Below are 20,661 nucleotides of genomic sequence, written 5' to 3'. Positions count from 1 at the left end.
GCCCACAAGCCCATCTAGCTTAATTGGTGACCTGTCTGAAATAAGGTGGAATATAATGAAAAATGCACCCATTGTCTCCCTTTGGTTTCACATGCATCTGCACTCTCACACAGTCACACACACAACAGTAGCAACAAAAACATCGGCAAGAGTGCTCATTGGCCCTGAGAAACTATACTTTCAGCAAATAATTTCAACAGATACTTTAAAAGACCACTACCTTAGATGCTGTATTGCTAGCATCAAAGAGGAAAATATTGACACTTGGATAAATGATATGTTTTCTTATCGTTTTATAGGTTCCCAAAATAAAAGAAGATGATATTGAGGTAAAAAAGAGGAAGCGGAAAGAGGAAGGGGAAAAAGAGAAGAAGCCAAGGAAAAAAGTACCCAAACAACTAGGGTATGCTAAATTAAGACTGTTAGGAAATTAGAACCACAATATTATGGTTTCCTTTTAGAAATGTATATATTCATCACTAATGTATTTAGTTATCTCATTTGATAATGACCTACTGTATTTTAAGCAGTACTATTATAAGCAGGAAACTTTGTCATCTTAGAGACTTAACAGTGTTTCAGATTACACTTACAGATTTTTCATTGCCTCTCTTGTTTATTATGACTTTTTAATCTTGAAGAACCAGTTTAAGCCAGATGTGGTGGCTCAAAACTGTATTTCTTTTTTTTTTTATTTATTTATTATGTATACAACATTCTGCTTCCATGTATGCCTACACAGCAGAAGAGGGCACCAGATCTCATAACGGTTGGTTGTGAGCCACCATGTGGTTGCTGGGAATTGAACTCAGGACCTCTGGAAGAGCAGTCAGTGCTCTTAACCTCTGAGCCATCTCTCTGGCCCCCTCAAATCTGTATTTCTAGGAATTGGGAGTTATCCTGAGCTATGTAAGGAGTTTGAGGCCAGCATGGCTATGTGAAACCCTATCATATCATTCAGAAGATGTTAAAGAACGTGATATCATGAAAATATAATTATATAATTTAGTAAGAAATTAAAAAGACATTTTTTTCTGCCATAATCCACATAATTATTTTAGATATTATTTTATTCATTTCCATAGGGCATTAACTTTTAAAATGACACAGCCTAACCAGTCTTTTTTCCTTCACAGAGTTGTGGCTCTCAATTCCCACAAATCTGAAAAAAAGAAGAAGCGAAATAAAGATTCCCTTTATTTGGCTGCCATGATACGAAAATTTCAAAAAGAGAAGGATGCTTTAAAGAAGGAATCTAACCCTAAAGTCCCAGTGACCCTACCAACGTCCTCTGTAACTAAGCCCTCTTGTGCTGCCACAGCCGTGGGGGATGACATCCCAGACTTAAGTTTGAACAGTGCTGACCCAGACCTCCCTATTTTTGTTAGCACAAATGAACACGAATTGTTTCAGGAAGCTGAAAATGCCCTAGAGATGCTAGATGACTTTGACTTTGACAGATTACTGGATGCTGCGTCTGATGGTAGCCCCCTCTCTGAGTCAGGGGGAGAAAATGGAAACGCCACCCAGCCCACCCTCACCGCTCAGGTTATGCCCAAGGTGGTACCTACACTTCCAGATGGTCTACCTGTGCTCCTTGAGAAACGCATTGAGGACCTTCGTGTAGTAAGTGTAATGGTGCTCTTGGTTTTTATTTACTGCACAAACATGTAGTTTAAGTTTTAAGACAAAAACAACCCATAGTCGCAACAACTTATTTTCCGTATCATCTTAGAGACATTCGCTATATATACATAAGTGTTTTATTGAAATTTGCATGGATATACTATACACTTCTTTTTTTTTTTTCTCCTACTGGGGATAGATCCTAATGCTTGCTTATGCATGTAGATAATCACTCTACCACTGAACCACTTCCTAAGCTCTATAGTTGATTCTTTTTTTTTTTTTTTAATTTTATTTTATTTTATTAGTTCTAGTTAGGGAACAAGCTTATTTCAAGTCCCTTCCTATAGTTGATTCTTTTTTGTTTCACTTTACCGTACAAAGTTTTCTTCTTACTTGGTTGTATGCGTGTGTGTGCATGTGTGTCTGCACCCAAATGTTCATAGTGCAGAGGTAGGGGTCAGAGGACAACGTGCAGGAATCCATTCTTTTCTTCCAGCATCTGAGTTTTGGAAATCAAACTCAGGTTTTCAGGCTTGATAACAATTCCATTTACTACTGATCCATCTTGCCAACCCCTCCCTTACAAATAACATTTTATATAAGTTTCATAATTTAATTTTTAGGATTTATGTGTATGAAGTGTTTTGCTTGCATGTATGTCTGTGCACCAGGTGTAGATCTAACAAATAAAGCTTGTCTGAAGATCAGAGTGCAAAGCTAACCACACTTGTTAGCCATAGAGGCCAGGCAGTGGTGGCACACAATAATCCCAGCACTTGAACTAACAGTCTGCCTGTGTGTGTGTGTGTGTGTGTGTGTGTGTGTTAATCTGTTACTTTACATCTAGAAGTATCTGCTTTGTAAAGATGAGTATTCCCAAATTACTGAATATGTATTTAAGATTGTAATGTCTTGATGGATTGTCCCTTGGTCAGTATGTCCTTTACTTTAGTGTGAAGTCTGCCTGATGTATTATTGACCATCCTTTCACTCTAAGGTGACTTCTGTCTCTGGTGGTGAGGTTATGTTTCTTGGAGGCAGTGAAGTGATACTGTTTCTTAATCCAATTTGCTAGTGTGTGTCTTTTGGTTGGGGTGTTAAGATCATTGATGTTTAGAGTTATCCTTGAAAGATGTGTATTGATTGCTGTCATTTTGTTGGTTTTATTGTGTTTGTTTTCTTAGGTATTCTGTTACTACTTGAATATGCCTAACTCTTCTGTCCTTTATAATACTGGCTTGGTGATCATAAATCCTTTTAACCCGCCTTTCATCTTGACAAGTTCTCCATTCTCCTTTGATTATTACAAATCTGTGCTGGACTCAGACTTGTGAAACATGTGTGCAAGCCCTTCTGGCTCTATAGTTTCGATTGAAAAATCTGCTGCTGTTTTCATGGGCCTGCCTTTATATGAGACTTTGCTTCTCTCTTGCAGCTTTCAGTTTTCTTTCTTTGTTTTGGATATTGAGTGTTTTGACTAATACATGTTGTCTTCTTTTTGGTCCTGTTTGGTGTTCTTTCTGCCTTTTGCACTTTGGTAGGCATCTTAAATTTGTGAATTTTTTCCCTATGATTTTGTTGAAAATATTTTCTGTAAGGTGGGGCTTGATGGCACACAACTTTAATCCTAGTGCTCGGGAGAGCCAGGTGGATCTCTGAGTTGAAGACTAACTGGTTTACATAGTGAGACCCTGCCTTAAAAGACCAAAAAATGTTAGGCAGTGGTGGTGCACTCCTTTAATCCCAGCACTCAGGAGGCAGAGGCAAGCATGGTCTACAGAGTGAGTTTCAGGACACCCAGGGCTGTTAGAAAGAGACACTCTGTCTTGAAAAACCAAAACGACAAAAAACCAAAGCAAAGCAAAGCAAATGTTTTTTAAAATATTTGCTTTATTTTTCAATTGTGTGTAAATATCGGGGGGGGGGAGGGGGGAGTGAGGCTATACATATGAATGCAATGCCTTCAGAAGCCAGAGGAGTGTTTTGGATGCCCTTGTATTTGAATGTGTGATTTTTCTTTTTTTCTTCTCTCTCTTTTCCTCTTCCTCTCTCTCCTGCTTCTTCATTGTTGTTTTTTGAGACAAGGTTTCTCTGTGTAGCCCTGGTTTTCCTGGAGCTCATTCTATAGATCAGGCTGGAACTCATAGGTCTGCTCCCAATCACAGGGATTAAAGGCATTTGTCCCTGCCCCCCATATGTTACTTTTGTATTGGTGTGATAAAATACCATGACCAAGGCAACTTATAAAAGAGAATATTTAATTTGGGTCTTACATGTAGTTTCAGCAAGTTAGAGTCCATGGTCATCATGGCGGTGGCAGGCAGACTGTATGGCACTGGTGCATAGTTGGGAGCTTACATCCTTATCAGAAAACAGAAGGCAGAGTGATCTGTGAAATGGTCAGGCTTTTGAAGCCTAAAAGCGTGCCACGGGTGACATACCTCTTCTTTGCAAGTTCATACTTCCTAATGCTTCCCAAGCAATTGCACCACGTTTGGACAAAATGCTTAAACATATGAGCCTATGAGAGCAGTGCTCATTCAAAGCAAACCTAATGTGAGTGCTGGGAATGAAACAGGCCCTCCCTCTACAGCAGCAGTGTGTGCTCTCTCACTGCTGAGCCAGCTCTCCAGCTCCAGGTTTGCTTTTTCGTAGCGCGCCACAGTTCTGCATCTGCTTTCTGTGTTTCTCTTTTTCTTTTAGATTTACCATTTCTTCTTGTTCTTCTCCGTTGTCATAATGTTCTTCCACTTGATCACATTTTTAAAAAGCTCTCCATTTAGCTTTTCATTTGACTTACTAAATTTTATTTTGGTTTGGGTTTTCTTTAGAAGTCTTATCTCTTTATTAAATTCTGTTCTTTCTTCATTTCATTTGGCTCTTTGTGTTTTCGCAGTCTTCAGTCCAGCATTTATTCATAGCTCCTTTTAGTTCCTTGGACATATCTATTTTATTTAAATTAAAGACAATCTTATTTTACATACCAATCCCAGTTCCCTCTCCCTCCCATCCTCCTATGTCCCCCACTGATCCCTCCCTCCATTCACTCCCCAGGGAGGGTGAGGCCTCCCATGTGGGATCATCAAAGTCTGTCACATCATTTGGGGCAGGACCTAGGTCCTCCCCTGTGTGTCTAGGCTGAGAGAGTATCCCTCCATAGGGAATGGGCTCCCATAGTCCATTCATGCACTAGAGCTAAATACTGGCTCCACTGCCAGAGGCCCCATAGACTGCCCAGGCCTCCTCAGGTGGCGTACTGTTTATGGTTTTTGTTTGTTTGGTTGTTTGATTGGTTGGTTGTCTTTTTTGATTGTTCTGGCATTTGAATCCAGGGTTTTGTGCATGCTAGGCAGGCACTGCACTGTTGAGTATAGCCATAACTCTTAATTTGAGGCTGCTTTTTCTTCAGTTTTCTTGACAGTCCTGTATATGAAGTGAAAGCATTATTTTCCTTTAAGAAACTGAAGTGGAGAGTGGCAAAATAATTCAGCAGGAGCACATGTCTTGCAAATAACAAAAGTCTCCTCTCTCTCCTTGACACTTTCTTCATTCCCTGTTGCCCCATCCCTCATCTCTTGGGTTTCTTCTAGATTTTAAAAAACACTGGTGATGTGATTCAAATTATCAAGATGTAATATTAGGTAATATTAGTAATATTAGGTAATGTTTATTTAGCAAAAATAAAACAAACCAAAATTCAATTAAGGTACAGCATGGTTGAATGGTATTCTCAAAGCCATCTATTTTGTTTGTTTTTTTTACGCCTTCTAATTTTCAAGTTGCCCAAATTCAAAGTCACGACAGTGGCACTGCATAGCATGCACACTGTCATTTTTTATACACTTTCAGGGTAGCTGTGGACATGCTCTGGTCTTAAAAAGCTTTGTGATATCTTAAATCAAGAGATACCTGTCTCTGTAGTGGCCACGACAGGGTCAATAAAGCCTTTTCCTAAGCCCCTAGTAAGAAATTAATAGTAGGATTCACTTACTGTTATACCCTGTTGTACAATATTACTTTAACTAAGCAACGATGTGTTACTTTTTTTTTGGTTGTTTGTTGGTTTTGGTTTTTCAAGACAGGGTTTCTCTGTATAATAGCTCTGGCTGTCCTGGAACTCACTTTGTAGACCAGGCTGACCTCAACTCATTCAGAGATCTGCCTGCCTCTGCCTCCTCAGTGCTACGAATAAAGGTGTGCACCACCAACGCCCAGCTGTGTTACATTTGTTTTACTTGCTTGCCTGTGGCACCTGATTGGTCTAATAAAAAGCTGGGCACCCAATAGCCAAGTAGGGAAGGAATAGGTGGGGCTGGCAGACAGAAGGAAATAGTAGAGGAATCTAGGTTCAAAAACTGAGGGGAGAAGGAGGGAGAAAGAGGAGGAGACACCAGGGGCCAGACAGACAGACATGGAGTAGCACAGGCAGAACGGAAGGTAAAAATCCCCAAGGCAAAATGTAGATGAAGAGAAATAGGTTAAATTAAGTTAGAAGAGCTAGCTAGAAACAGTATAAGATAAGGCGAAGCATTCATAATTAATAATACGTCTCCATGTCATGATTTGGTAGCTGGTTGGTCTCCATAAAGAAAGCTTGTTCCAATATCCATGAGTTCTTTGTGTCTTTCTTTGAAATACAAGATACTGCTTTTTCTTCAAGATAAAAATTTATCCTGAGCTCACACATTTGTGTCTGACTGATAAGCAGCTTCTTGCTGTTCATTTTTTACTTTGCAATGAATAAATATCCTTTCATGATAAACATTTTGACTTAAATTTGTCCTTTTTTCTAAAATTTAATTTTTATTCTGCCTTTCTTTGTATATTTCTGTCCCCTGCACATGCCTGATCTTCATAAGAAACATGTCTTGGAAATTTGCCTTTTTTTGTTTTTGTTTTGTTTTGATTTTGAGACAGGGTTTCTCTGTGACTTTGGAGGCTGGCCTGGAACTAGCTCTTGTAGACCAGGCTGGTCTCCAACTCTGCCTTTTCTTTGTAAAGCATGTGAAGTTGTCAAACACTTCGGAAGCTTGGTAGAGGTGGCCCTGGTTTGCTTAAGTTCCTGTATCATTGTGCATCCTAACATTAGCTATGCCTTTGACTTCCTCAGCCTGTTTGCCATAAGTGATTATGGCAGAGTTTCCAAGTTAAAAACTCTTTTGCTTCTGATCATCAGGTTAAAAGGAAATAAAGTGTGACAATGTTATTCTCAGGCTTATAGTTTTGCTTATTCCGTGATTTTTTTTTAATTGCTCTTAATTATGTAGAAGCCAGACTACTGCAGTCAGCCAGTGTCTGTGCTGTGTGGAGTTTAGCAGTTTACAAAGACCTTAGTCTAAATCTTGGCTGCATAACTTAATAGTAATTTGATTTGGCATTTCGTGTAACCCTTCTAAGTTATTTGTAAGATTGGGGGGGTATACTATCAGCCCCTGGCTGTTTATGTAGATTCTATATGATAATGAGCATGAACTATATAATTAAGTAGAAGAATACAAAGTTAAAAAGTTCATAGACCCACTATCAAGGACTGTTTTTTTAGGAAACTGAAATAATCTTGTTTTTAAAAATTGTGTTTTGAGGGCTGGTAGCTAGCTTACTCAGTGTTTGGGAAATTACCTAATGTGTAAGGGTCCTCATGTCACTCAGCACAGGAAAGGTAATGTAGGTAGATATCAGCAGGTAAATCCAGCAGTTTAAATAATGACATAAAGCAGAAGTCCTAATGCATCAAAGACAGGAGCAGAAGTACTATTGCCAGGCATTTTGTTTAGATACTAAGATACATGTTTGTGACATTGAATACTAAGTCTGATTTTTGGCTAAGTCTAATATTTAATCACATTTAAGATTATAAAGTTTGTGACAGGTGGTGGGGCACATGTCTGTAATCCCAGCACTGGGGAGGCAAAGGCAGGCAGATCTCTGTGAGTTCAAGACCAGCCTGGACTACAGAGAGTTCCAGGACAGGCTCCAAAGCTGCAGAGAAACCCTGTCTTGAAAAAACCAACCAAACAAACAGATTATGAAGTTTAAAGTGGACATAATTACAGGATCCTACAGAAATCCTCAGGTGTGTGGGGGGGGTGCTGGGTGATACTCTGGAATCTGGTCCAGTAGGGTTGCCAAGCTCTAGGCTACATAGGGAGTTTATGTCTTTAAAAACAAAGAAAAGTAGGGGTGTGTGTGTGTGTGTGTGTAAGAGAGGGAGGAAGAGAAGAGTGAGATCATTTATGTGTTTTCACTCAAATGCAACGTCTGTTCAGTACTTTAGGCATTTTGGCAAGCACTTTATCTGTCACAAGATTAACTCATAGTTTTGAGTTTCAGACTTTTCATGACCTTTGATGATGATTAAGTCTAAAAATAGGCAGTGCTAATGCATTTCCACATTGCTTCTTTTTAGGTATAGTATTTCCCTGTGGCTGTTAGTCAAATGGCCCTTGAAAAGTTGCTTAATTTCAAGTGGTTCTGTCAGTTCTGTGTGCCATACTGACTCATTGTATGCTCTGCTTTTAGCTTCTCGGGGGTTCTAGCTCCAGTTTTTTTTTTTTTTTTTTTTTTTTTTTTAATGCTGTCTGAAAGAGAGCCTAGCCCTGCTGTCACTTTGATTTTATCCTAGTGGAACTGATTTTGAATGTCCAAGTTATAGAACAAGCCTCTGCTTTTTAAGCCACTGCAGCCAACATACATGGTAGCCTGTTGACTTGGATCTCAAATGGCTTTGCCTGACTGTACATCAAAATTTGTGATATTTTACTGCTAATGAAGATTATTATTATTATTATTATTGTTGTTTGTTGTTGTTGTTATATAATTCATATCTCATATCCGTAATTGTTTGTTGTGAATTATATTGTCTGTCTGATTTATGTTTCTCTAGGCTGCCAAACTTTTTGATGAAGAAGGAAGAAAAAAATTCTTCACACAAGATATGAATAATATTCTTCTGGAGTAAGTGATTTTTATCTTTTTCTTTCTAAACCTGGACTGGAAATAATCTCAGTGATATACTTGCCAAGCATTTCTGAGGCCCTAGATTCAATTCCTAACTCAAAGGAAAAGACAACAAACAAAAACCTGACAGGCTGCTGAGGCTGTAGCTGTAAGCCCTGGATTTGCATAAACGGTGTGGTGTGGTACACCTCTGTAATCCCAGCATTTTGGAGGTGAAGAATGAACAGTTAAAGGTCATCCTCAGCTACTTTGTGAGTTCAAGGCCAGCCTGACCTACTTAACATTCTATCTCAAATAAATTAATAAACTAATTAATTAATAATAAACTTTGCAGAGAGTGGTGGTGCATACCTCTAATCCCATCACCAAGAAGCTGAGGCAAGAGAACTACAAGTTTGAGGCTAGCTTGGGATACAGTTGAGGGCTGATGAAATGGCTCAGGTAGAAAATACTTACTATGCAAGCCTGTTCTTTGTTTGAACCCGAGAGACCCACCCCAAAATTATCTCCTCACTTCCCCACACTGGGGGCCTGCATTTACCTGCACCTGCATCCGTCACCCAGCTCACTATAGTCATAATAAGTGGCTGGGGCCGAGTCCAGCTGGTACAGTTCTTGCCATTGATTTATAAAGGTCCTGCATAAAACTGGGTGAGGTGCTTCAGACCTGTTTTCCTAGCACCCTACAGGTGGAGGCAGGAGGACCCAGAAAGTTAGGGTCATCCTCAGGGATAATACTAAGGTATGGAGTTATAGACTAGCCTTGGCTATATGAGACTTTTTCTCAAAAATAACAAACAAACAAAACAAAACAAAACAAAAAAACCCAGCTAATTACATGCACACAGTTGCCCTGTGAAAACCAGTGGCTCAATGGATACAGTTCTTACTGCCATATCTTATGACCTGAGTTTGATCCCTGGGACCCACATGGTTGGAGGAGAGAACCAAGTCTACAATTGGTCCTCTGACTTCCTCAGGTACTCCATGGTACATATGTATGCACACCCATACATGTTTTTAAGTATTTTTTTAGTTGACTTGTGAGAGTTACCAGTTTTTCCTGTTGGGTACCAACTCCACACTACTAACAGTAGTCATAGCTGTTATTATTTCTAGCTTTTAGAGCAGGTGACTACTGTGCAGGTTGACTGTTCAGCTGGTCCTAGGTGTATTTGTGTCGCCTTATATGAAAAATGTCTGTGAAAGTTTCGAATATTTATTCAAATTGGTGTAATTGTCCACCTGTTTCTACTACTCAGCATTGAGACAAATGATTCCATAATTATTTAGTGAGGTTAATTATAATTTCGTACTAAATTTATAGCCAAATGGAAACTATGGTTCAAGCAAGAAATCTTGGAGCCAGGCATGGTGGTGGTACACACCTTTAATCCCAGCACTTGGGAAGCAAAGGCAGGTGGAGTTCTTAGTTTGAGGACAGCCTGTCTTGAAAAACCAAAGAAATCTTGGCTGTAAGGTTATATGAAAACTATAAATCAGATTGAGGTAAAAAAGGTGAAGGCTCATGACATGGATTATATTTAAATGAGCAGATTTTTAGGTTTAGTGTCAATTTTACATCAATTTTACAAGTTTGATATCAGTGAATCTGCATTTTTGAAGGTTGTAGCCAAATAAGCTGTATTTGTAAAATGGTTGTCTCATAAGTTTTAACTGTTGGTTATATGATTTAAGAATACAGTTGATTGCAGGCAGAATTAGGCAAAAGTGCGATCATGTGAAAAGAAGCAGATTTTACTTGTGTGATGAAAGTAATTGATCTGCTCTGGTATTTTTTAGTATCAGATAGGAAGATACAAGCAAACTCCTGTCACAGAAATCTGTAATAGAGCTATTCCATATAAAAGGGTGTGTTTTCATTACTTCGAGTTAGTTACAGTTTCTGTTATCCTGGTACTTAAAAAACAGACTCCTTAAACTAACAGAGTGGCAGGAGAGTTCTTTGTTTGAGTCAGGGGTCTCCAGGTTGGATGCGTGTACTTGGAAGAGGTACATGACATTGCTTCTAAGCTCCAGATTCACTAGAGATGTCCCACATCCGATCTCACTAGCCATTTTATTTCCACTAGAGGAGCTCTTTCCTCAAGGTTAAGACTGGCCTTTCCATTCTCTCCCTCTTCCCTTCCCTCCCTTTGTCCCTTTCCATGTCACTCTTCTGTAAGAGGGGGAGTCAAGAGCCCATCCTTGTGCTCTGGCTGCACAGGTAAGCACAGTATTAGAGTTCCATTGACAGACTTCTGTCTTCATTCTTTGCCTTTCTGTCACAGACAAATCTCTGAATTGGGAAGCCCATCTACTCTGGTCTCTCTTTAGTTTATGTGTGTGGGTGTTTTGCCTGCACATTTGTAACTGCACCATGCAGTTATATGCATGTGCCTGGTGCCCAAGGAGGCCAGAAGAGGGTATCAGATCCTTTGGAATTAGAATTACAAACAGCGGTTATCCACCATATGGGTACTGGGGATCAAACCCTGGTGTTTTGAAAGAGGGTAAGTGCCCTTAATTGCTGAACTATGGAGATCTGCACACACATGCGCACGCACACACTCTTTTCATAAAAGGTGAGCCTTCAGTTCTTCAAGCCCATAGGCTCAGAGTTGAAGTTTTTCCTTTATCGACACTTGTCGTTTCTGTTTTTTTTTGTCTCTGTCATAAATCCACATGCCTTACTCTTGTGGACAGAGTGGTTTTTTTTTTTTTTTTTTTTTTTTTTTTTTTCTTTTATGTGCATTGGTGTGAGGTTGTCAGAGCCCCTGGAACTGGAATTACAGACAGTTCTAAGCTGCCATGTGGTTGCTTGGAATTGAACTCAGGTCCTCTGGAAGAGCAGCCAGTGCTCTTAACTGCTGAACCATCTCTCCAGTCCCCCAGAGTGTTCTTGTAGTAGCATGTGTGATCCCGTAACATTACTCAGGTATATTGACCTCACCATTTCTTCCTTTTGTTGAGGAAGAAGAAATTATTTTATTGGTTCACCATTTTTTCCTGGTAGTTGAATTTGAGCTGAATGAACAGGCATACAGTCCACTTGCTTGGTCTCCTTCCCTGTTCCTTGATGTAAGCATTTCGAATAGATAATGGACTTCTGGCTGTCTCAGTTCCACTCAGATTGCACTAGGCATGACTGTTGGCTGGCCATCTCCTTGGTGCTCTTTGAATGAGTAGTGACTTGATGGCAGTATAGAGAGGACTTAACAATTGGTTTGTCCTCAGGGAGTCAGCTTTCCCCTGTCTTAGTTAACCTTTTTGGAAACCAGTGACTTTTTAAAGTGTTTCCTTAAGTAGGTCTAGACTTTTGTGGCATCTCTTAGTACTTGGAGGATTTGTATTTTATTTTTAGTCTCGACCCCCTTTTGAACCATATGGCAAGTCCTGACTGAAGTCCTCCTACTCAGAGCCTAGGCCCCTAGTAACTGTCTAGCCAAATGTTACCAGCCAAGCGTTTCTGCATAGCACTCATGACCACGGCATCATTTCCTTACGGGCTCTTGCATTTAATCCTCTATTCACTGTTTAGTTTTTCTAATACCAGGGATTTTCTTTTATCAGTTTTTATTTTCCAAGACATGGTTTCTTTGCATAGACCTGGCTGTCCTGGCACTCGCTCTGTAGAACAGGCTGGCCTCAAACTCACAGAGATCGCCTGCCTTTGCCTCCCAAGTGCTGGGATTAAATTCATGCACCACCACCACCTAGCCCTTTTACAAATTCTAAAGAGCATGTTTTTTGTCTGTTATTTTTGCCCCTGCAATAAAATCTTTTTGGGGGGTTTGGAGGGTTTCACGACAGGGTTTCTCTGTGTAGCTTGGCTGTCCTGGAACTTACTCTGCAGACCTCAGGCTGGCCTGAAACTCATAGAGATCCACCTGCCTCTGCTTCTTGAGTGTTGTAATTAAAGGTGTGTACCACCATTGCCCAGCTGAAATTACAATATATCTTAGAGGTGATAAATTTATTTGATATGGGAAGGTTTCTGAAGTGTCCCTGTCTAGTTTCCTGTACTTAATTATCTGTGATGATTTGGACGTAATTTGTTGCCAAGAGCACCACTTTTGTTTTACTTTGTTGTTGATTTTGTTTTGATACAAGATCTCACGATGTATCCTCCACTGGCCTGGAGTTCCTACATAGACCAGGCTAGCCTGGAATTCTGAGTAGAATTAAAAATGTTCACCACCAAGCCCAACTAAGAGCCCCAGTGTGATAATGTCCTTCAAGCTAACATCTGTTGTTATTTTTCTTTAGTAGCAGCTGCCAAATAAACCTTCCATATTGAGAGACACCTTATTAATAGTTTATCTCTGCTAAAATATGGTAATTACTACAAACTTTACTGCTCTACTTTTAAAAAAGACATCAAGAGAGAAAAGAAAAAATATTAATCCCACTAAATGAGAATGAAGACCAACGAACCAAACTTTTTGGTCAAATTAACCAAAATAAACCAAGCTTTATTTTCTGTCAGACAGTGCTATCTCCTTAAAGACAGGTTTGAGAAAATAGCATTGAACATAGAAGAAAGTGGGGCTTATCCAGCCCAAACTGCAAGGCTAGGAGGTTTCCTGAGGTTTTTGGTTACATGGGAACTTTGTAGAGAATTCTCAAAATTATTTGACGGCTTGTGGAAGTCAGGTTATGGGTGTGGAACATGTCCAGTTCCAGAAAATGGGTAAAGACATGCTGAAATTTACGTTTTACAGAAAACAGGAGGGAACTTATCTGACCTTGTAACAAGATGGAGTCAGGCTGGTCCATCAAAAAGAAAGCTAAACTATTAAATACACAGCTGTGTCACAGGCATAATAAGGGAGACAAAAATGAGCAATAGCATGTGCACACATCTGTATGTGCAGGGCTTGGGTGTTTCAGACACCTTAAGGACTGGTGCTGTGGGGACTGCAATTCCAAAAACACCTGCCTTTGCGCCCTCCCTCTCTCTCTTCCTTCCCTCTTCCCCCTTCCCCCCCTCTTTCTCTGCTTTTGGTTTTCAAGATTGGGCTTCTCAGTGTAGTCCTGGCTGTCCTAGAACTCACTTTTTAAGCTAGACTGACCCCGAACTGAGACATCCACCAGCCTCTGCCTCCCAAATGCTATGATTAAAGGTGTGCACCACCTTCTGGCTTGTATGATAGTGTGTAAAAAGGATTTTATGTTATTTACTGTTGTGTGTTTTGTTTTTATTTTTGGTCAGCATCGAGTTACAGCTACAAGAACTAGGCCCTGTCATTCGTAGTGGTGTCTACTCCCATCTTGAAGCATTTGTGCCATGCAATAAAGAAACACTGGTAAAACGTCTAAAGAAGTTACATCTTAATGTCCAGGTAAGTGGAAGAGTAATATCTTTGTCTTAGATTTTGTAACCAGTAAACAAGAAAATGTTTGCTCAGAGTCTTTGCACACACATCACTTGATAGTCCTATCACGCATGTTTAATAATCTTAGTATGGTACTAAAGGTGATTAGGAGCCCCTTCCTTAGGGCTATCAAGATGGCTCTGTAGGTAAAGGCACTTGCCGAGTAAGCCTGGCAAAATTGTCCTCCAGATTCCACAAATAGATCACAGCCCGAACAACACATGGGCGGGCACACACAATTAAAGAAATACTTCAACAGATGATAGGTTTAGATGAAAGTACTGATTTCTAAGGCATAGATTCTTGGTCTACAAAGTCAATGTAGTAGGTACAGCAAACAGAATTTTTGATTAAGGCCCCAAAATCTGTTAACAAAGACTTCTTTTGAGGTGAAAAATTATAGTTCTTTCTTGATTCAAAGCAGGTTAATGAACAAAAAAAATGTGTTTCTATTTCATATTTTATGTTTTTTTTTTTATGGCAACTTCAGACATTGGCAATTGGAGCCAAAATTCAAATGGCAAAAATGGGTAGCTGATAAAATAGAAATAGAAGTAGAGACACTTTTTAGTTTGTTTTTTTTTTTTTTTTTTTTTTTTTTTTTTTCTTGAGAATGGTGTGGCCTTGGCTGGCTTAGAGCTCACTATGTACATACAGTAGGTTGATGTCAAACTCACAGAGATCCACCAGCAGTGCAGAGGTATGTACCACCATACCCAGCCCAGAAAAACACCATTTTGTGTAGTATAAATTTTTTTTTTTTCCTTTTTGAGAAGGTATTCTGTTCTAGTTTACATTGGGATTGTAGACTTTACCATCTTGCCTGTTTTTGTTTGTGGGTTGCCCCCCTCCCCCCCCCCACACACACACATTCAGAGGGCCTAGTTCTGTCCCACAGCTTGGGTCAGCCGTCTCCGTGGTTTCCCCATCATGGTCTTGACCCCTCCTTGTTCATATGATCCCTCCTCCCTCTCTTCAACTGGATCATCTTAACTACAAATTTCTTTAATAAATCTTAATACTAAGTCTTGAGACTTTTCTTCCAGACACCAGTAGGTGCTCAGTTTATTAACTGGTGTCATGGAATAGATTAAAGTGCTTTCTAATCATAATTTTCATGTTCTAAATATATCTTTGGGGGAGTGTTTTTTCGAGACAGGGTTTCTCTTTGGAGGCTGTTCTGGAACTAGCTCTTATAGACCAGGCTGGTTTCAAACTCTCAGAGATCTGTCTGCCTCTGCCTCCTGAGTGCTGGGACGCCACCACCCCCGGCTTTTTTTTTTTTTCTGCTCCCACATGGCCTGGAACCGAGAATCTGCGGAGGGTGTCTGGATTAACAACACAGAGAGCTGGCTTGGTGGTCAGAAGGCTCTTCATTTTTTTTCCTGGGCTGATTTTATACCGTAGCACCAGAAGAGGGAGGGGGAGCTCAGGAAGAGGCTGTTAGTCTCAAGCCTGGGTTCAGGGCACAGTCACAGAATTCTCTGAGGGAAACAACATTCTGCTCCAGTAAACATGTTTTGCAATGGCATTGGGGGGGTGGTTGGGTCACTTTTTCCCTTTTTTTTTTTTTTTTTTTTTTTTTTTTGCTAAATATATCTTTTATCAAAAGTTGTAATGACTTGTTAGGGAACTGCTCAGGTAAAGGCTTGCTTAGTGTGCCTGAGTCTTAGTTTCCTTTCTATGCTGAACCCATATGGAGAAGAGTTTCTCAGTTTCCTCTTTCATTTGGCCTTGAACTTAATTTTTTGCTTTCAGTTTAAGTTATAATTGCTTGCAACAACTGGGAGAACAGGGTGCCCACATCCTGTTGGTAGTCACCAAAGCAGATTGTGTGTTGTAGTATTTCAGAGTGGTGTCTTTTTGGAGTATATCTTTCAACACCAAGAGTTAAACAGTAAGTAGTCTGGGCAATGTCTGTCCTATTCTCTAGGTTATTTATATTACAGTTTATTTGTAAAACTTATTGACCAAAACTTGGGCTCATCCTTAAGAATGTGAAGGAACACTGTTACTAGGGCAGCATGCAAAAACTGTGACTCTACTTGGTGTAGCAGGAAACACAGTCCTCCTAATTCTTCATTCAGTGTGCCTTTCACAAGTCGGGGCTGTAGAAGAAATACCATGTTAGACAACATTTCAGGTCTATATTCAATATGTGAGATGTGATTTCCCCTGTTGAAGTTCTGGTTGTAGAGTAAGTTTTGTTAGGATATTTGAAAAGAAACAAACAAAAATAAACAAACAAAAAAACAAAAAAACACCTCCAAATATATTTCCCCCTTAGGATGATCGTTTAAGAGAACCTCTGCAGAAATTGAAGTTGGCTGTTAGCAACGTCATGCCTGAACAGCTGTTCAAATACCAGGAGGACTGCCAGGCTCGCAGTCAAGCCAAGTGTGCCAAGTATGTACGTCTGCTTTGGGCTGGTTTTAGAATTTGAGATCACATTTAGCTGTTCTTCTTTTTTGTTGTTGTTTTTTGTTTTTGTTTTGTGTTCCAGGCAGGGTTTTTGTTTTGTGTTCCAGGCTGTGTAGACCAGCCTGGCCTCAAACTCAGAAATCCACCTGAGCACTTAGTTGATGTTTCTTCTTTTTTTCTTTCTTTTTCTTTTTTTTTTGTTTTTCGAGACAGGGTTTCTCTGTGGCTTTGGAGCCTATCCTGGCACTCGCTCTGGAGACCAGGCTGGCCTCGAACTCACAGAGATCCACCGGCCTCTGCCTCCCTAATGCTGGGATTAAAGGCATGCGCCACCAATGCCCGACATTGATGTTCCTAAATTGTCCTCATTTTCTAGAGTAAATGTTTTTAAGTGGTGTGTTAATTCCTATTCAGCTGCTGTGCTGTCAGACAGCTGCTGTGTCTGGTTAGTGTATGGATGTGAACAGGCACTTGGGACGCTCATGTAACAGCAGCAGGTAGGTGGTGTCAGCAGAGTAGAGTGGTCAGGCTCCAGCCCAGCCTAGGCTTCATGCTGAGACTCTTCACATGCTGATGGTTTTACTAAGCAGGGCTGAACACAGAGTTTCATCTAAAGGATGAGCATTTGTACCTCTGTATTATAGTTCAAAGCCCTTATTTACTCATCTACTTTGTAGTGATTTGAGATTTACCATATTATGTGGAAATATAGCTCCCTGTTTGTTCTGTTTTGAGTAAACATTTGGCTGAGCAACTGACGTATTTAAGAACCATATGGTTGTGAATTCTGGGTTAAAACTTGGCTTCATAAAGTGTTACTCATCTTTTAGGTTGCAAGCAGATGAAGAACGGGAAAAAAATGGATCTGAAGATGATGACGATGAGAAACCAGGGAAACGAGTCATAGGCCCACGAAAGAAATTCCACTGGGATGATACCATTAGGTGAGCTTTGTTAGTCAATCTTCATTTATAGGCAGAGATAGAAGAACAATCCACAGGAAGTGGAGGACTAGATCAGAAGCAACCAAAGATTACTGTCTAAGAAAACATACTCAAGAAATGCAGCCTGTTGTGATCACCTCACGGTGTTGGTGCTTTGGTCTTCATCGAATGCATTTTGTCAGCTGTTTTAACAGTGGAGTGAAGTCATTCTGGTTGCATAGGGACAAGCACGTGACATACTTGTGAGAACTGTCTGCTTACTGTACCCCTTTCAATCTTTGCTCATGTAAAAGTTCCAGAGGCCATTGTTTCATGGTGGGGGTTGATTGTAATGCAGTGAATGATCAATGTTAGAACTTATTTCTCTTATCATTGTCTAAATAATTTATTCTTTATTGCCACCAGATTTGTGTGCTTCAAAAATACCTGTTTCCATTTTTACTTTCTATAGTTTTACAGTTCACATTTCTGTGTCAATATATATTTTTAATTTGTTTAGGACTTTGTTATGTAACCTTGTTGAGATCAAATTGGGATGTTATGAATTAGAGCCAAATAAAAGCCAGTCTGCTGAGGATTACCTTAAATCCTTCATGGAAACAGAGGTGAAGCCGCTGTGGCCAAAAGGCTGGATGCAGGCCAGGTAAGAAATGTGCCTTCCTGGATCTTGTGCTTTCTTACTTTGTCTGCTGTTACTAAGGATGTATTTGCACACAAACACACATCACATTGATTTTTCTAAGAACTCGTGTGTTTGGGAGGTATTGGAGGGAGGAAAGAGAAGGGGAGAAATTATAATCTCAAAAAATAAGAACTTACATGTTCAACATTCTATTAATATATCAAGAAACCTCAAAAAAAAAAACAAAAACAACCTGTGTGTGTGTGTGTGTGTGTGTGTGTGTGTGTGTGTGTTATTTCAGATCAGCATTTAACAAAACAGTCCTTGTGGAGCTACAAATAAGATAGGTATAATAATGTGTTTTTTTGTTTTTAATTCAAACTATTTTTCCTTTTCTTGCTTCTGAGTTTAGTAATGGGGAAAAGGAATAGGAGATGATGGTTATAAACTTGAGGCCTTTTTGACAGATAAAAGAAGCTCCTGGTGAATTTAGAGCAGAGCCAGATGTGGTAACACACATTTGTAACTAGCACTGATGAGACTATATGCTGGGTTGCAAGTTTGAAGCCAACGTGGACTAGAGAATTCCAGGTCAGCTTGCCTGATGCTGTGAAATCCATCTTCAGAATCAAAATTTCTGGTCATGGTGCTGCATGCCTCTAATCTCAGAGCACGGGCAGCAGAGGCAAGCAGATCTCTGTGAGTTCAAAGCCAGCAGGGTTTATCTAGCCCATGCAGCCTTGAACTCAGATCTACTTGCCTCTGCTTCCTGAGTACTGGGATTAAAGTCATGTTCCACCATGCCTGGCTGGAGGAATTTTAAGAGAAGAAAAAAAGAAACTTGTCTATCAACCTATCATCCTTATAGTAACAGAAATAACCTTTTCTGTGATTTGTTAAAACTTGTAAATGCATAGAAACGATATAAAACTTCTCATGAAATACTTTATTGGGTAAAGTCATTACTACTTTTGCTTGGTAAATAAGCAAAAATCAAGTTGTTAGTGATCTTGAGTTCAAGCCTGAGCTAAAATACTTAGTTTGAGGATAGTCTGAGCTACACTGCAAGATCCTGTATTCAAAACAAAAAAACAAAAAGTGAAGCAATTACCATGTTACCTGCTATAAAAAATAATTTTGTCTTTCTGATTTTTCCAGAATGCTTTTTAAGGAAAGCCGGAGTGTACATAATCATCTTACTTCTGCCCCGTGAGTAAATACTGACTCCAGATTTCTCCCATGTGCTGTTATTCATGTTATGGGTTTTTGTGGGGGTTTTATTTTGTTTTGGTTTGTTGTTTTCAAGACAGGATTTCTTTATGTAACCATGGCTGTCTTGTATGTCATGCTGCCCTGGAACTCAGAGATCCACCTGCCTCTGCCCCACCAAGTTCTGGGATTAAAGGTTTGTGCCACCTCTCGCTGGCTTATGTTATGGTTTTCAGAAACAAAAATCTTACTCAAATGCTCATTGACAAAGTGGGTCATCTCTGTGTTGCCACCCTTTTGTTGTTTTGTTTTTCTGTTGTTTTGACTGCTGACTTTGGAAACAGTCCCAAGGTACTCTTCAAATCTTCCTAGTCTAAATTGGGCTTCTGCTTTCAGGAGCCATCCAACGGGATGCTCAGGTGTGCTCCCCTTGTTGTTAGTGTCTGCATGGGAACTTGCATTAGATGAGCAGACTTACAGGACACTTGGATATGCATCCCTTCCCTGCCTTGTTCAAGCTGTCAGTCTTCCTCTGTACACAATTGGGCATAGGAAAAATACAAAGCAGGGTTCTAGATCTGCAAGATGGTTCAGTAATAAAAGCATTTGCCATATATATCTGAATTGGAGGCCTAGAACCATGGTGAAAGGAGAAAACCAACTCCTGGAAGTTGCCCTCTGAACTCTATCTATGCCCTGAGACATGTTTCTACCTGTACACATGTATATAGTCACTCAAAAATAAAAGTTTTTAAAAATGTTTATACCAGAAATTAAACACAGGTCCAGCATATGCTTGGCAAGCACCCTTGTACTGAGCTACATACCCAGCCCAGCGAAACTTTATAAAGAATGAACTTCTATTCTCCTAATACATAGGAAGATGCCATATTTTGTTTATGGTTGCTTTGGGGGAAACGTATTAATCTACTGGGATGTAGCTCAGTTGGTAGAGTGCTTACCTGCCATGCATAAGGCCCTTAGTTCCATCTCCAGCATCATTGAAATATGTGCATTAGTGCACATATTAGTGCATTATAATCTGCTAAGCACTTTAGTGTAAAATACCAGATGATCATTTTGAAGATGACATTATAAAATTCTTCCACTCCTTTCCTTTTATACATTGTTAGAAGAAATGGACATTTTTAGTTCCAGATGGGACAGAGATCTATTATTTTTTGTTACTACTCTTGCTTTTCTCTTTGAAGACAGAATGTTGCTTTATTGCCCAATTTGGTCTTAAACTCCTGACCTCTGAGTGACCCTGCCTCTGCTCCTCAAGCAAGTACAGGCTGCTGTCTGACCCCCTCAGTGCTGGGCATTGAGCATGGGCTTTTTAGACAAGTGTTCTGCCATGGAGCTACATCTAGTCCTCTCCTCTGCTTTTTAAAAACAGTTCCATTGTTACCGTTACCTTTGTGTTTTGTTTTATTATTATTAGGGTTTTTGTATTTGTTTTGTTTTATCAGAAAATAGGATAGGTAAATATGGCCGTCTT

General features: G+C 39.8%; 1 protein-coding gene across 1 annotated transcript in view; it reads left to right on the top strand.

Annotated features, from left to right (window-relative positions):
• Positions 1-20,661, top strand: part of Ubn2 (ubinuclein 2) — a 70,802-nt gene that overhangs the window by 24,797 nt on the left and 25,344 nt on the right. The window contains 8 exon segments of the mRNA XM_027391481.2: positions 300-403; positions 1,137-1,626; positions 8,513-8,583; positions 13,802-13,931; positions 16,252-16,370; positions 17,216-17,329; positions 17,829-17,972; positions 19,110-19,160. Coding sequence (XP_027247282.1) covers positions 300-403; positions 1,137-1,626; positions 8,513-8,583; positions 13,802-13,931; positions 16,252-16,370; positions 17,216-17,329; positions 17,829-17,972; positions 19,110-19,160 — 1,223 coding nt within the window.

This window comes from Cricetulus griseus (assembly GCF_003668045.3).
Source record: "Cricetulus griseus strain 17A/GY chromosome 1 unlocalized genomic scaffold, alternate assembly CriGri-PICRH-1.0 chr1_0, whole genome shotgun sequence".
NCBI lineage: Eukaryota > Metazoa > Chordata > Mammalia > Rodentia > Cricetidae > Cricetulus > Cricetulus griseus.
Note: the sequence above shows the minus strand (reverse complement) of the source record. Positions and strands in the feature narration are given on the sequence as shown.